This window comes from Marmota marmota, unplaced genomic scaffold (assembly GCF_001458135.2).
Source record: "Marmota marmota marmota unplaced genomic scaffold, marMar, whole genome shotgun sequence".
NCBI classification, from domain to species: Eukaryota; Metazoa; Chordata; class Mammalia; order Rodentia; family Sciuridae; genus Marmota; species Marmota marmota.
Genome location: NW_025999961.1, coordinates 6,105,015 through 6,122,776, shown reverse-complemented (window position 1 = coordinate 6,122,776; position 17,762 = coordinate 6,105,015). Strand labels below are relative to the sequence as shown.

At 34.6% G+C, this 17,762-nt stretch overlaps 1 protein-coding gene across 1 annotated transcript in view; it reads left to right on the top strand.

Moving 5' to 3' along the window:
- The window catches only part of Sub1 (SUB1 regulator of transcription), a 15,358-nt gene extending 4,468 nt beyond the window's left edge, over positions 1-10,890 (top strand). Inside the window, exons 3-5 of the mRNA XM_015496387.2 lie at positions 1,019-1,141; positions 8,321-8,429; positions 10,559-10,890. Coding sequence (XP_015351873.1) covers positions 1,019-1,141; positions 8,321-8,429; positions 10,559-10,638 — 312 coding nt within the window. The 3' untranslated portion in view covers positions 10,639-10,890. The remainder of the gene's footprint in view (positions 1-1,018; positions 1,142-8,320; positions 8,430-10,558) is intronic.
- Positions 10,891-17,762: the final 6,872 nt, after the last annotated feature.

The window sequence follows — 17,762 nt, the reverse complement described above, 5'->3', positions numbered from 1 at the left end:
GGGGGAGGGTGGGAATGGGGTCTTACCCTGTTGCCCAGGTTGGTTCCAAACTCTTGGGCTTAAGTGATCCTTTTGTCTCAGCTTCCCAAGAAGCTGGAACTACAGGCGTGCACCACTACATCCAGCTTGTTAACTTATTTTGAGAATAAGGCTATGTAAAAAGCTTTTATAATAATTTAAGCAGATTTTGAATTCTAGTCTTAACACGTTACTATCTTCAGGGGCTTTTTTTTTTTTAAGTTGTAAAGAGGAAGTTCTTGATTCGTTCATGTTCAGTGCCTGGTACAAAATAATATATTTTTTTCCAGGAATTGAACCCAGAGGCACTTAACACTCCCCAACCCTTTTTATTGATTCTTTTTTTGAGATGGGGGTCTCACTAAGTTGCTTAGGGCTTTGCTTAATTGCTCAGGCTGGCTTTGAACTTGTGATCCTCCTCCTTCAGCCTCCTGAGCTGCTAGTATTACAGGCATGTGCCATTGCACCGAGCCAAATAATGCTTTGCTTTGCCTAACTGTATGTTCCTTAAACCAGTTTAAATCTCCTTTGGAATAGGCAGGGCATAAGTAAATGTTTCCCAGAAATAGAGTAAATTGGCAGTATTCTTAATAAGTATACCTCCTTTGTTTAAAAAAAAAAAAAAAGTAATTGTTGAGCTTTGGTAGATCTTTGGTTTTCAGAAGTTTTATGCAAAAGCAGTGGGTTTCCATTTTTTTTCCCCCTGTCATCTTCCAATGAATTCTTTTCGTATGATCCCACTCTACAAAATACTTGTCCTCTGGCTAAAACCCAATGCCTGAAGTATCTTCTGTGATTGTGAAAAGAGGGTTTGAAAACATTATTAGATAAACATGTAGGTTAAATTCATAGTTCTATTGTTGAGTGAAACTTTGGTTTTTTCTTACACAACGAATGTGGTCTTCTGAATCTCTAAAAGTAACATAATTTTTTTAACTTGAGGTTTTTTTTTTTTTAAATAAGAATACAGCAAATTTTATCATGTTCTTTTTCTTTCAAGTTAAAGAGGAAAAAGCAAGTTGCTCCAGAAAAACCTGTAAAGAAGCAAAAGACTGGTGAAACTTCGAGAGCTCTGTCATCTTCCAAACAGAGCAGCAGCAGCAGAGATGATAATATGTTTCAGGTAAAGTTGGTCATTTCCTTAGAGTCAGAGGATTATTGTCTCACTTGATTAGAAGAATGTTAAAACTATCTTGATCTATGTTGCAGAAAGTCTTTTTGTGTGTGATAATCCTCTTGAATAAGACTATTAAGATGAGAGAACAAGTGAGAAATGGAAGAAATTTATATGATGCTGGGTTGTTGTTAAAGTCTAGAATAGTCTGTAGTTTTGCTGTATTTAAAACAATGCAAATTCAAATGGTATAGAAATCCCCCAAAAGAGACTGAGAACTTCACATTTAAGGAAGAAACTTGGAAGAGGTAGGTTAAGTACTGGACTGTGAAGTATGGATTAAGATATTATTTTAGGAGAAACAGCAATATGACATGTCTAACAGTAAAGGAGAGTGGCTTGAATAGGTAAAGTCAGGGAAGGTTATTAAGGATTTGATGAAATCACCTGCAGAGGACTAGCATAGCTTCTTTTCTTGGGTTTCTTATGTTTTTAAGGAGACTTGAAATTGGCCTTAGTATATAATTTATGAGGGAAGAGGCATTAGTGATAAATGGTTACTGGTAAGATTGCTGAGATAGTTGTAGACTTTAATCTGTATGTAGTAAGGGTAAGGTGGTTTTTCTCCTAAGGGAGAAATAGTGATGATGACAAAGATACTGATGAGGAACAGGGGACTAGAGAACCATCATCAAGGAGTTGGACCTGATTGTAAATATAACAAAATAAGTAGAACCTCCTGGAAGTCTTGGGTGGGCCATCAAAATGGTTGACTAAAGCCATCCGCTGAAAGAAAAGAAAGCTTAAATCAGAGAAAAGAGAAGTTGATAAGATTATGTCTTTGTTGATATTCAAGTAGAAGATGGAAGAAGAAAGAGAATGTAGGTCAAGAGGAGATGGTGAAAGAAAATTAAGAACAAAAAAAGGGTAAGTGTTTCAAGGAGGCATAGGTATTAATTGAAGTCAAAAGTTGGACAGAATATGACTCTACATATTTATTTGATTAGAAAATTAAGTGGTCTGTACTTTTGACCTGCTGATGGCTTTGAAAGATGTAGTGCTAGGATAAACATAGTGAAATATAGAAGTTAAATTTTTTTTTTCATTTTTGCTTTGAAATACTTTGTAATAATGTGGAGAAAGAAAAGAGACAAAATGCAGATGAATTGTTTAGTTATAGATTTGAATCCTTTGGTGAATGTGTACCATAGAGGAACAAAGGGCAGAGTAGGTTATTTTGATAAGAGAATGTGAGTAAATGTGAGGAAGAATTATGTGAGAGCCCTCATTGCTTTGAATAGAAAATAAATTGAATGGTTACTGTGTTTTCTGTTTTATTCAGGCCTTGCCAGGTTCTGGATTGCAGTGGTGAACAAAGTAGATGTGGTCTGTACCTTCCTAGAATTTATGGGAACAGAAATTATACAGATAAACACATGTGTAGTTAAAATTTTGATAAGGGCAGAGAACTAAAGGAGCAGATTCTATTATGAGAGAGTAGGTGTTCTGGGTATTTTATTCTAAGGAAGTGATATGTAATCCTTAAGAAATGGAGGAGGAGCTAACCTTGCAAATTGGAAGCAGGAAGCATTTTCCAAGTGAGGGGAATTACATGAATAACTTAAGGTGGGAAAGATCTTAGATTTTGCAGGAATTACAAAACCTTTGTGATTTGAGCCTGAAAGTCTGGCTAAAAGTATAGGTTGGAGATTGAATTCCTGAGAAGGCTGAATAATTCACTTCTGTGGAAAAGGAAGGACTGCTTTGGAATATTTTAATATTTTAAAATATTTGCTAGGCAAGTTTCTTGGGCTTTTCTCTCACTCACATTATGCCTACTTTTGCTTGTATAATAATGAAGCATCTTTGACATTTGAGGGGTTTTTAGTCTTGCCCACACCATCTCTAATTTTATAAAGAAGCCAGGACCCACATTTTAGAGATTCTATTTTGTTAGAGTACTTTTGTGAAAAACAGATCTATTTTTAGGGGGTGGTTTTTCTCCCCCTAAAAAACAGTTCAGTTCTTTTGTGTGGTACTGGGGATTGAACCCAGGGGAGCTCTGTTAATTTCCCAGCCCTTAAAAATTTTTTTTTGAGCTGGGCATGGTGGCACAGGCCTGTAATCTCAGTAGCATGGGAGGCTGAGGCAGGGGGATATTGAGTTCAGAGTCAGCCTCAGCAGCTTAGGGAGGCATTAAGCAACTGTTTCTAAATTTAAAAAAATACAAAAAAGGGCTGGGGATATAGCTCAGTGGTTGAGTGCTCCTGAGTTCAATTCCTGGTTTAAAAAAAAAAAAAAAATTTTTTTTTTTTTTTAAGATAGGGTCTTGTTAAGTTGCCCAAATTGGCCTCAACCTTGTAATCCTCCTACCCCAGTTTCCTGACACGGTAAAGAACTTCAATTCTCAAATCCTCATTTGTAAAGGTTCCTAGGCATCCTAAGTCCATTAAATACTGCACCTTTTGAAAATTCGCCTGTAGGAGAACCCAAAGGCCTTACTTACTTTCAAAGGTTTTCTACAGATCTAGTGTAGACAGTCTAAGAGATATGTAATATTTAATTTCATTGCCATGATACCTTTTTTATTGAGATGGATTTTTGGCCATAGAAAACTTTTTAATGCTTACACTGAATTTTAATAATTTTAAGAACACATTTGAATATATTGATTTTATAATATTAAATGAGGCCTTTATTTTTGCTAGTAAAAATTGTTTGATTATTAGGAAGATGGATGAAGGATGAGGATTTTGGAAGGAAAAACAGTAACCCCACTGTATTTTATACGTTTTTTTTTTTTTTAAAAAAATAGAGCTGTATGTTTTTGTATTTCCAAAGTGCTTTAAAGACAGAGTAGAGCTTTTTTGGATTTTGCAAGGTCCTCAAATTAGAATCTTTGAGAGTATATTAGAATCTTTGAGACATGCTTTGCTGAAACAGATCTGAAATCCAAATTAAAATAGCTGGGGTATTGGTTTAGTTAGTTTTAAGACAGGATTTTTTTTTTTTTTTTAAAGCTAAATATCTATCTCTTGAGACTAGAACTATGGAAGTCTTAAATTCTGGAAAGGTGATGTTTATCAAATGTAAGCAATGCTAATATTTGAAGAGAGTTGGACATCCCCAAATGGTTACACTATCATTTTAAACTCTGGAATGATTTGGTCAGGATTCTGACTAATAAGGAAATATTCCTAGATGCTTGCCTTCTGATTTCTTCAGTTCTGAATTTTGAGGACTGGATTCTATAGGGAAATAACTGGCCTGAGATGACATCTGATAAAAAAGGCTGATGAAAGAGCTATCTTGTAATCCCTCAGTACTGTCTTTTGAAAGGTCAGGATGTTTGAGGCAGGGAACTTTCATTTATATTTTCTTTAGAATTAGGCACAAATGGTCAGTAATGCTGTCTTAATTGATTTGTGATTTAAGGGTAAAACTGGATACCTTAAAATCACCTTTTATTTATTTTTGAGGTACCAGGGATTGAATGTAGGGCCTCGTGCATGCTAAACAAGTGCTGTACTACTGAATTACATTGCCAGCCCTGAAATTATTTTTAAAGTAATCATTGAGTCAAATGTTTTTTTGACTTGGGAGAAAAAGCATGAATGGTGGCCTTAAGAGTCATGAGATTACGTGAAAGGATTATTCATAACCTCTTAACCCATAGCGTTTATCAGGTTTTCAAAAGAATTTTTTTAAGAATCACACTTCTTTTGATAAAAATGCTAATTTTTTTCCTGTCAGTCTCCAGATGACAAGCAGATGTAAAAATATGTGTATTCTGTATTCTGATTCTGTTATTTCTTACTGTGAAATGTGATTGCAAGGACAGTTTTTCTACCTTTAATTAGTATATTCCTATTCTAATTTCTCCTCATCATTTTTTTTTCTTTTTTAGTGTTTTGTAAGAATTTGTGAATTTTATTCATTTTTCCTCATGGGGAGAGGTTGGTGTTAAACGAGTTCATCTTTTAAAAAAATATTATTGAGGTACAATTTATGTGCATATAAGTTATATAAAAAGCATAAATTGATGAGCTGTGATAAATTTATGCAGTCTTGTTTTCAGCACATTTTCATCACCCTCAAGGCTTCTGTCTTGGTCTTCCTGTTATAGTTATATCTCTGCCTCATGGTCTTACTCCTATCAATGTAGATATATTTTCCCTGTTCTAGAACTTCAGATAAATGGAGTCATATGGTCTGTCTTTGGGTGTGTGTCTGGCTTCTTTTTGTATAATGTGTTGAGATTGATTCTTATGTCTTTCAGTAGTTGGTTCCTTAATGCTAAGCAGTATTCTTCATGTTTATTCTCCAGTTTGTTTATCCATTTTCCTTGGACATTCTGGTGTGAAGTCTTGGCCTACTAGGAATAAATCTGACTATTCTCAAACAGACAAGTCTTTCTGCAGGATCATTTGGATATACAAACCAGATATATTTGCTAGATCATGGGCAAGATATGTGTGTAACTTGATAAGAAAATAACAAATTGTTTTTCAAGCAGCTGTACCATTTAAACACCCATAAGCACATGTGAGATTTGAGTTGCTCCACGTCCTCACTGGGTAGTGTTAGTCTTCAGTTTTATCCATTTTAGTTAACGAGTGTATGGTAGTAGTAGCAGCTCATTGTGGTTTCACTCTCATTTCCCAAATGTCTTAATTCATTTCAAATCTTTGATCACGTTTATTGGCTGCTTTTATATCTTTTATGAACAATCTGTTCCGCTCTTTCCTTTTTCTTTTTAACAGCTAGGTCTTTTTACTTACCAAATTGTAACAGTATTTTGGAAATCCTTTGTTAAAGTAAGTGCAGTGAATATTTTCTTTTTGTTTTTAAACTTAAGGGGAAATTCTTGTCTTTAAACAGCAATCTAGTTTAAAAATAAGTTTAATAGAGGAAAGAACATGAACCTAAGAGAATCATATGGATGAATGGATACCAGGACTGAAGGAGATGACCTGCCCAGATAGGTGGCCTCTGTGTTATTTATCCATCTTGGAGATGAGGTCTTCACAGATTTAGTAGGCTCATCGTTTTCTATAGTCTTCTGCTCCACAGTAGTATTGTCTTAGTGAATCTGTACTGTTCTTTCTCAGTCTTACTTGGAAACTTGAAGGGTCTATGGGTGAGACTTCAAATATATTTTTCAGGTATATGGTTTGCCTTTTATGAATTAATATTTAAAGAAAGGTGTTAAATTTAAGTCCATCTTATCAATTTTTCCCTCATTTGATTAATGGTTTTTTTTTTCCTATCCAAGACTTATTTTGCATACTCCATGGCCACAAAAATTTTTAACAGAATTTTTTTCCTAGAAGTTTTATAGTTAAGTTTTCATGTTTTAAGTTAGTGATCCATGTAGACTTAACATCTCACAAAGAATTAATTTCTCTGTGTAAGGAAATGCATTCTAATCCCTTGACCTGTATGTATGTCTTTCTCCAGTACCACATGCTTTCTTACTATACTTACTGAGCCTTGAAAAGTGGTTACAGATGTTTTGTTGAGTAAAGCCTGTTTTGCTTCCCCTGGAATTGTAGTTTGTGTTAAGCAATAGTGTAAGGGTTTTGAAAAATTGTGTTTTTTTTTTTTTTTTTTTTTTTGTGTGTGTGTGTGTATAGTTTTCTCAATTTGACTGCAACTAAAATGCCTTAGAGTTGTTATTTGAAATGAATGTCAAAAGGAAAAGCTTTCTTGTCTAGTGACTGGAACTCTGTATTCCTCTATTCAGAATTATTGTTAAAACAATATAGCTAGCTGAATATATGAATTCTTGTTGCATGCAGTTTGTACTGGAAGATTTTGCTTACTAATGATAAATAGGGATTATTTACATTTTTAGATTTAGACGGACAGTATGCCTTTTTTTTTTTTTTTGGTTTATTTTTACGTTGTGCTAAGGATCACAGGGCCTCACACATGCTAGGCAAGTGCTTTGCCACTGAGCTACAGCCTGAGCCCTTACTAAAGATTTTATTGTGGTAAAAAAAATGTTTATTCACTTGTTGTGAAACAGATCTGCAGAACCTTTTTCTCTTGCAAAACATTAAATGGTAATTCCCTTTCCTATTTCTCCCTGCCCTAATAACCACATTTTACTTTTTTCCCGTGATTTATGACTGCTTTAGACTTTTCAAATATCTCAGGTACATTGAGTCAATGGTATTACTGTTGCTTTATGATTGGCTTGTTTCACTTGTCACAAACTCAAGATTAATGTGTATTGTTGGTTGTGACAGGATTTCTTTTTTATGACTGAGTAGTAATCTTTTTTGGGGCTATTGTGAATAACAGTGCAGCTATAAACATGAATATACAAATTTATAACTTGGAGACCTGCTGTCATTTCTTTTGGATATGAAGTTCTGCTCCTTAAAGCATTTCATTCAGTGAGGAATCACATAATAGGTGGTCCCATAAGATTATATTGCCTACTGACATTGTAACCATCTTAGTTTGTCTGTATACACTTATGTTCAAATAGTGACAAAAATCACCAAACTACCTATTCTTTGGAAGATGCTCTGTATTTAAGATACTATATATCCAAAAGTGGGTTTGCTGGATCATATTGTAGTTCTAGTTTTAATTTCTTTTGGGAGGTGTAGGGGGGATACCAGGGATTGAACTCAGGAATACTCACCCACTGAGCCACATCTCCAGCCCTGTTTTGTATATTATTTAGAGATAGGATCTCACTGAGTTGCTTAGGGCCTCCCTGCCTCACTGTTGCTGAGGCTGGCTTTAAATTTGTAATCCTCTAGCCTCAGCCTCCCGAACCACTGAGGTTATAGGCATGTGCCACTGCACCCAACTCTGTTTTAATTTTTGAGGAGTCTCCTTTACTGCCTTTCATAGCAGCTGAAATTTTTACTGTTTATATGTTTATAATTTTAAAAATGTTTGGAAATGTGAGATGTGCTTTTGTTTTATTCTGTCTTTAAAAAAATAATTTTAACAGGGATTTCTTTGTATTATACTTTTGATATTGAGACTGTTAATCATTTTCATGATTAAAGATAGAGTTAGTTTACAGCAAATGGTGAATATATGGACACCACTGACATCACTGTCAAAAGAAACACTTCTATGTTTTGGGGAATTTATTTACTTATTTATTTGCAGATTGGGAAAATGAGGTACATTTTTGTTTGTTCATTCATTTATTTGCAGATTGGAAAAATGAGGTACGTCAGTGTTCGGGATTTTAAAGGGAAAGTTCTAATTGATATTAGAGAATATTGGATGGATCCAGAAGGTGAAATGAAACCAGGAAGAAAAGGTAAGTTTTGATTTCTTTAATTTGGTTCTAATGTTGGGACTAGCTTAAAACATTTCTAAGTTGAGATAATGTTGGCAGGGCACAGAGGCCAACAATGAACCTTTTCTAGTCCTTTTTTAGCAGGATACATATCTTTTTAAAATAAGTATGTTGGGAATAAAATCAAGAAAAGTAACAACGCTAATACCACTTTAATAGGTGGCTAATTTATTAGAATATAATTTTTTTTTAAAGAGAGAATTTTTTTTAATATTTAATTTTTAGTTTTTTCAGTGGACACATCTTTATTTTTATGTGGTGCTGAGGATTGAACCCAGTGCCCCACGCATGCCAGGTGAGCGCGTTACCGCTTGAGCCACATCCCCAGCCCATAATTTTCTTTTTAATTTTACAGTAATTCTGAAGCAGATTAGGCACTATCTGGGAAGTTGTAAAATTGGGAATGGAAAAATTCTGGTTTATATTTTGATTCAGCTCCTTAAGATCATTCTTTATAGTATATTTCAAGTGGGTTGCTGTCCTTCTGTTTGTGCTTCATCCTGCCCCAATCCTGTTTATATGTAGAAGCATACTTTATTCAGTTATCAAATAGCTAGAGAACATTTGTTAAACCAACCTAAATTTGTATTTTTGGGCATTTAGTTATTTGAGGTTGCTCGTTAGATGATAAAAAATGCTTTCTTATTTAGTACTACTCTGTTTTTTGTCAGTTTTCAAGGTACCACATGTTTGTTTCATGCAGTTTTCAGGCTTATTAAAAGGCAACCTCTGTATGCTTTCCTTTTTTGGGGTCTGTGCTGGGAATTGAACTCAGGGGCACTTTACTCATCGAGCTACATCTAATGGCCTTTTTCTTTTTGGAGACAGGGTCTTGCAGAGTTGCTTAGGCTGATCTTGAACTTGTAATCCTCCTGCCTTATCCTCCTGGGTCCAGATATAGGCATGCACCATTTTTCATATCATTTTATGTTTTCTTGTTGAAGTTGTTGTTTCTGGATTGGATATTTGTGGTGTTTCAGAGTGGTTAATGCCAGGTTGTGTGTTCCTGAAACATTTATGGAAACAATTTGATTAGCTTCAAGTCCTTCCTTAGTGCCCCAGTGTATTCTTTCAGTTTCATGGCCTCAGCAGTTTTTTGTGCAATAAATTAATTCAAGTATTTACTTAGGTGGGTAATATGTCAAGTTCTTTTTTCATATTACCAAGTTTAATAATTTACAACAACCCTTTGTGTAAATAACGTTTTACTGGTGAGAGGAAACTACTTTTTTTAGGGTCACACAGTAATAGGCTGGGATTTGAATCCTGACAGCATGAAACCAGAATGCACTCTCACCCTATCTATACATTCCAAGAGGTCCTGTGTGACTCACATCCCAGGATTTTTTCAAAGTGAAATGAATGTTTCTGGAAGAACTCCATTCACCTTGAATTTCTGTGGAATTTGGGACAAGTGTTAAATTAAAACTCAGTTTGTATCAATGGATGTTTAATATGCCATATCTGAGCCTCGACCACTTAGCTTACTAGTATGATTTATGAGATGCATCTTCAAATCATCATTTGTTCTCATTGGTTGTAATAGAATCATGCAGGATGTATTGTGGGAAGAGAAACTGGATACAAGCTTGATCTACTTAGGAAACTGATGAGTTTGTAGATAAAAATGTAAGATTTTCCAGGGGTCCATGCCTGTAATGCTAGTGCTTGGGAGCCTTAGGCAGGGTGATCACAAATTCAAAACTAGTCTTGGCAACTTAGTGAGGCACTAAGCTATTCAGTGAGACCCTTTCTCTAAATAAAAGACAAAAAGGGCTGGGGACGTGGCTCAGTGTTGTGCTCCTGGGTTTAATCCCTGGTACAAAAAAAAAAGTAAGATTGAATTTTCAGTATTATAGCATTGTGCCATTCAGAATGGTAGTTTTGGGGCCAATGATATAGCTCAGTGGTAAGAGCAGGTGGTTGGACACTCAAGACTCTGGGTTGATTCCCAGCACTACAAAAACAAAAACCAACCAAACAAAATTATAATAAATAATGGCAATTGTAAAATAATATTTTATTTGGAAGTATGAAAATAAGCAAGCTTGAATAAATTTTCAACTTTGAATTTTTAAACTTTGTTTTAGGTATTTCTTTAAATCCTGAGCAATGGAGCCAGCTGAAGGAACAGATTTCTGACATTGATGATGCAGTAAGAAAACTGTAAAATCTGAGCCATATATATCCTGTACTGTTCTGGTTGTTTTAATCTGTCTTTTTACATTGGCTTTTGTTTTCTAAACGTTGTTTTCCAAGCTATTGTATATTTGGATTGCAGAACAATTTGTAAGATGAATACTTTTTTTTAATGTGCATTATTAAAAATGTTCTGAGTGAAGCTAATTGTCAACTTTATTAAGGAGGATTGCTTTGTGCCCACCACTTAGTGTAAAATAAAATCAAGTAATTACAATCTTAACTGTTGTGGCCTTTTTTGATCAAAAGACTAGATATTCTTAAAGGCCAAAATTAACAGTTTTATAGACCTATTAGTTTTAACTCAGTTTTTACATGAAAAAGATTTGTATTGCATTAAGTTTTTTAACATTAGATTTGTGAAATCCATGATCTCTTCAAGCCAAATGTCAAAATTTGTCCCAGTCACTTTATTTTTTTTAAATTCATTTTCACTTAATAACAATCATTTTTATTTCACTCTTTTTTCGTTGAATATATTATGCTAATTTGAAAAGTCAGTGAAACTGTCAAAATGTTGATTCAATAAGTTACTTAAAATAAGGGAACTACAATCACTAAATCTGTAGTAGTTATTAGAGCAGATACAGTTTGGTAATGTGGCTTGTATGAAAACTTCAAGCAGGTGTATGTCATTACCTCATAGTGTTCTGTGTAGTTATCTTACTGCTTAGTGTACAGAAAATAATGATTAGATGTCTGATTAGCTTTCACATAGTAAACATGTTCACCATGGGATGATGTCTGTAAAATCAGATATTGTTAAACTAGACTAGGATTTAATAAAAACTGTGAAAGCTTACTGGCCTAACATTTTATTTTATAATATTTGAGTATGAATTATGTGTAGCCAGAGAGGTCACTGAGCTTTACCGGTGCAGTTAGATAATGTGGTCAGTTTTTAGGGGAAAGATCACATGTTTAGGATTTTTGGCCTTTGGTTCAGTAGAGTTTGTTATTTTGCAGTTAGCCTACTGGACAATGGCATTCTAGACACAATGTTACTAATTTTAGTAAATGCTTTTAAGTAGTTTTCATTTTAACTGTAGTGAAGCAGACAATTAAGGCGCATGTTTCAGGGGCTTTGCAGCAATAAATAGGGTATGGTGTGCCTTAATAAAATAATGTAAAGGAAACATACTGAAATTAAGGAAGGTGGCATGTAAAGAGGAAAGAATTTTCTTCAAACTAAATGATGTGATATTTTTGAGATTTTAATCATATTAATAGGATAACACAATTCTAGGTAGAATAGTAAAAAACAAAAGGCTTAAAGGTAAAAATAACTTTCACAAGTTGTTTATGGTAGCAGATCTCAAATGGTTACTGCCATTTAGGGCTACCATATCAAGAAAATTGCACTATTCTTTCAGCAAGTATGATTCTTATGTTTTAAAACATTTTGTAGTATAATTTTAAGGACTTAATTTTAAAACCATCTGCCAGGTCACATAGTTAGTCTTTTTTCTTTTTTTTAATATATATATATATATATTTTTTTTTAGGTGCAAATTGCTAAAATAGATCTTTTTTTTTCCCTGATAGTTTAGTCTATCAAATAATAGGTACTCACGTGTTCACATACTGTATGTATTTAGACAAATCATTCTTGATTGGTATGCCCCCTTATTTGGGAACATGAATGTCCTATATTGGATACTTTTAAAAGTATTATTTTTGACACAGAGAAAGGGTTGTTAATTATACAGAACTTTGGTTTTGGTGTAGATGAAGAAGGAATCATGGATAAATTTCCTAGATTTACATGAATTCAGAGGGTGCAATCTACTTATACTGAGATGGCACAGTAGTCTATCACCTAGGCATTTACTGGTTGTTTGGCATAAAATTAGTAAAATCTTATAAGGAGTGTTGGCTATATGGTAAGTTGACTGCTAAATTCATTTATGTTACTGGATGTGTAGTATACTGAAATTATTAATATTTTTCTCTGTAGGTAAGGATGAAAATTGAGTTAAAATAAAACAGACTAACTTGTAATGAAACGGAAGAATAGAGTACATTTATTTTCTGTTTAAACTTTATCTCCTCAGTAAGATTTCTCCCAAGAAGAAAGCTCGGCATTTTGAGGCATATTATCTTACTTTGTGATGCCAAAAATGAATTTAATTAATGTCCATATTCAGGTTTTGTCCTTTAATATACTCAGTAGCAGGGCCTTCTACAGTTTTTTCTCTTTTAAATATGAACATTAGACCAATTTCCAGTTCTTTTGGATTTTAAAGAACAATGACTGAAAAAGAAAAACCCTTTGCATTTTGGTTATTTTCTTTTTCTTTGCTTAAAAACTTCTCTTAAAGAATATTCCTACCTCATTAATTAGTCAAGATGCTGTGATGATGAATCTATTCTACATAATGTATTTAGAAACAAAGACTTCGTGGGAAAAATGAAATTACATCCTGTCTTAGCTACTGAGGAGAAAAGAGAAAGAATTGAATATTAATTATTTAAGTGTTCTAGACAGAATTATGTTAGAATATTATAAAAGTTTGAAAATTATAAAATGGCTGACCAATATTTAGGTATTCTCCTGAAATTCTTCGTGGTTCACTTTTTATGGAAATTAATAATAGTGAAGCACTCAAGTTTTTTAAGAAAGTGTTTTTCCAGATATACTCTAGTATAAACATGCACATAGTCACAAATATGTAATTCTGTTAATTGTGGAATGCCTGTACACTTTGTTTGTACATCTTCCATGGAGATATCAGTGAATATGATTCTCCACCTGTGAATATTTTAAATGTTGAAATAAAAGTAAGAAATGTGGTCTTTGTGTTTTCCCAGTTTCACAAGGCTGAAGATGAATGGATTATTTTTTGAATGTGTTTTACTAACAAATAGAATACCTTTCTGTTATGAATGCTTGGAATCAAATTTTGAGTATAAAATCTTTTGAAGACCTTTGAGGGGGGATGGGGTGGGCCCATTTTTTTTTTTTCTCTACCTGATGCACATGGAAAAATGCAAATACCAAGATGTACAGTCTCCTTTTTTTTGCTTGATTCTAAGTGCTTTGCAGTGAGAGGATTCCTTGTTATACTTAACTATATAGTGGATTTTGGAGTATTTTAGACTTGTCATTTTTGTTTATGAAGTATCTATTTCCTCTTGTTAATCAGTTTTTTTTCTTATACATAGGGATTTTATTTAATTTGTTTATGAACTTATACAAAGATTGAAAGGATTCATGATGACTCTTATTTCTATTTCAACTGTAAATTGGTTTCAGTAAAATGTGGAGTCAAATCTAGTCAAGAAAAGTACTTAAAGTTTATATAGTATAAAAAGCATGAAACATTGAAAGAATTCTATGGAGGTAGTTAACTGTAACAGTCTATCCATGTCCTTCTGAATAAAAAAATCTTGACTAGATTTGACTCCACATTTTACTGAAACCAATTTACAGTTGAAATAGAAATAAGAGTCATCATGAANCCCCCCCCCCCCAAATGCTTGATGAGTTTCTTACAGAGTTCAGATTTTGAGACTACTTTTATAGCCATTTTAGTCTTGGATTACTAGCACCTCCTTGACATTAAGTGAAATAGTGAAATACTCTTCTTTCCTTGTTTCACTCTTAGGCTCCTGATAGTTTAAATGGTTATCCTTCTGCTGGGTAATGTATTGTTAGACGATGATTTATACCACTAACTAACTTTTCTGGGAAAAAAGGCAGTTAAGGTGAATTTCAACCAGTTGGATACTATAACATTCATGGTTACAAAGGTATACAAAGTGCTTTCCCTACCATCCAAGCCCAGAACACAGCTAAATTGTGTGTGATTAACCTACATCTTGGAAAGTAATGTGGATGTGAAGTATCAAGTTGTTGCAAGAAGATAAGAGAACTTCTGAATATCCCTTCACTCAGGAATCCTGTTCAAATTTTGTCAATTGTCTTAGTACAAGCTTCCAACCCAGGGTCAGATATCTTGTTTGCTTATTTCATTAGTCTCAATTCAGTCTGATAGTTCATTTTTTTTTTCCTTTGACTTTTGCAACCTTGTCATTTCTGAAGGTTTGATGAAGTGAAGCCCATTACTGATACTGACAAAGGGGCCAGGGCAGAGGTTTGTTCAATGAGGAGTGAACAACTTGTTTGAGTAGTTTAGTTGAGAAGGATCAAAATGGGACGGTGGCTGCAGAGGATTCTAGAATCAAGGTTGGGGTGTGACAATACAGTGTGCAGCATCAAAGAGTTCAGAGTTGCTTTCCTTAAGTACATATTTATATTGACCTTTGGTGTCAACTAAAATTTCAGTCATTTTCCACTTTAGTTTTTCTGGTGATTTTTTTTTTTTTTCCCCTAAATGTCACCTACATCATGAATACTTTTAATAACCAAGAATCAAAAAATAACTCCTGGTTTTCAAGTTTGAAAAACAGGCCTTGATATTATTCATTGAAAAGTAATTTCAGAAGCCCTATGGTTTTCTTCAGAATTCTTCCTTAAGGTCTTTTGATATCCAAACTTTGAAAAATGGATCTGTTTTTAATCTATGACTCATTTTTTCTTCTTCTGAATATGGGGAAATGCTTCTTGTTTTCTGTGGAGCCATTAATTGGTAAAGAAAGTTCTTAGAAACAATAGAGAACATTTTTGACATGTTTAAGCCCTGTAACAAATTGGTTTCTTGAATTTTTAAGTAGAACTGTTATTGGTGTATAAAGAGGTATTCAAAGTAATGTCAGCAAGACACTTCCTTTAGAAACTGCTGAAGGGCTGATGCGTTTAAAATAAACTTTAAAGAGCGCTGAAAACATGGTTCTGCAACCTTTCTAACTAGCAATCTTTGGAGGTGGGTAAAACAGTAATTAGGATTCATTCCTGTAAGTATTGAAAAGGACTTGGGTTAGACTTTCTCAGGTTTAGAATTTTTTTTTTTTTTTTTTTTTTTTTTTTTAAAGGCAGAGAAGCTGGGCTGGGGTTGTGCTCAGAGGTGGAGCGTTTGCCTAGTATGCATGAGGCACTGGGTTCAATCCTCAGCACCATATAAAAATAAAATATCTATAACTAAAAAAAAAAAAAAAAGGCCGAAGCTCTACTAAGTTTATGTAAAAATTCTCTTACTGCCAATTGCCCTATGGGGAGAGCCTGGTGTATAATATATGTGGATTAATGGTCCCCACTTGTTGAGTGCCAGAGTGGAGAAATGTGGGCAGTAACAAGTATTAGACATTTATTTTCCCATTTACTTTTCATCCTGTGGGGAAGGTACTCTTACTTAGACACATTTTATAGGTGAGGAAATAGGGATTTCTAGAGAATAGTTAATTTGGTCAAAGTAACACAATAAGTGACCGAGGCAGGATTTGAACTTCACTTTGGGCTAGTTCCAAAACCTGAGCCCATACTGTTACCGTGTAATAGACTAGGATGGTGGCAAAATTTTTAGTTCATTGGTTTAACAATGGACTTTATTGTGTAATCCTTACCCTGATTTTTGTTGTCTGGCATCGAAAGCTAGGATTAGCATCTGACCCTGTTAATCTTGTTTGGTTTCTTATATGACCTTTTCAGAACATCTCCCTGCAGTAGCAGTAAAGGCAGCTGTCCACACTTGCATCCTCAGGTAGTATGCCAGGTTCTGGTGAACACTTATGAACCCGTTTATCAAGACTAAGAAATTTTTTGTTGGTTTGTATAGTCTCTGTCCTTGACTAGAACTCATAAAATAGACATGGGCTGAATTATGCTTGAATATTAAGGGTTAGGATTTTCAAAAAGAAATTAACTATCCTTACCTCTTTTGATAACATGGGCTTTGTGATTATATGGGAAAAACTAGCCAATTAGGAAGACACTGCTGGGAAAAGGAAGAGAAAATCTCTTACTCTCCCCTTCTCCCAACTTTTTAATAGATATAATGAAAAGTTGGTAGGATTTGGACCCAGAGACTCTGTATACTGAATGTGGGATGTCTTCTGGAGCTCCTTCAGACTCTCTCCTCTTCTGTCCCTGGTAGGCTGTCTAGGTTGGATATGTTCTTCTCCCCAGCTCATGATTGGTTTAGTCAGTGTAGAGCCCCAGTAGGAAATTGGAGGGAGAGACATGAACTTAGACATTCAATGGCTTCTTTCTTTCAGGGTTAACTTGAACTGTGTTCCTCAACTAAAGGTGATCTCTTAAGTTTTTTCTTGATTTCCAGTAGCGACTCCTTTACTGTCCCTTTGAGCTCAGTTCTGCTTACCTTAATATCCCTGAGGTGTTCTTGTACTCTTTTGTTTACATGGTCTTTCTGAAATCTTCTGTTATTAGGATTCTCCAGAGAAATAGGAGATTGGATGAGGGGGGATTTGTTACAAAGGTTGAGACCCATTATATGCTGTCTGCAGTTTGTGAACCAGGGAAGCTGGTAGCATATGACAGTCCAAGCCCTAAAGCTGGAAAACCAGGGCCATGCATGGTAGAACTTTTCAGTCTAAGGCTGAAGACCTGAGAATCTGGTGTTGTGATGTCCAAGGGCAGAAGATGGGTATTGCGGTTCCAGAAGAGAAAGCAAGTGTGCACTTTCATGCTAACTCACAAGCATATATTCACTTTTGCATTTTTTGTTAAGCCAGTTGGATGGTGCCTGCCACATTGTGTGAGGGGTATCTTCTTTACTCAACGCACTGATTAAAATGCCAATCTTCCAGAAACACCCATCTCATACATACCCAGAATTAATGCCTTGTCAGCTGTCTGCATATCCCTAAATGCAGTCAAACTGACACCGAAAATTAACCATCATGTCCTCAGGTTGTGATTTGAGTTTGTGTCATCTTCCTGTTGGCACCATGACTGCTACAGTAGTGGGTACCAGAAACTGCTCCTTAAAATTGTATTTGAAGAGGACAAGGTTGAAAGGTCATTTTTGGGATCAGGGCAATGAGATAGTAGTAAATTATGGTATATGGTGGTACCACAACTAAAACTGTCACTGTGTATTAGTGTGGAATGAAGTGCAATTGGAGTAGAAGACCTCGATGGACCAAATGGTTATGGTACATCGTCATTATTGGGAGTTTTAACTCTAATTATAAAGATTTTGTGGGGCTAGAGATGTGGCTCAAGCGGTAATGCAC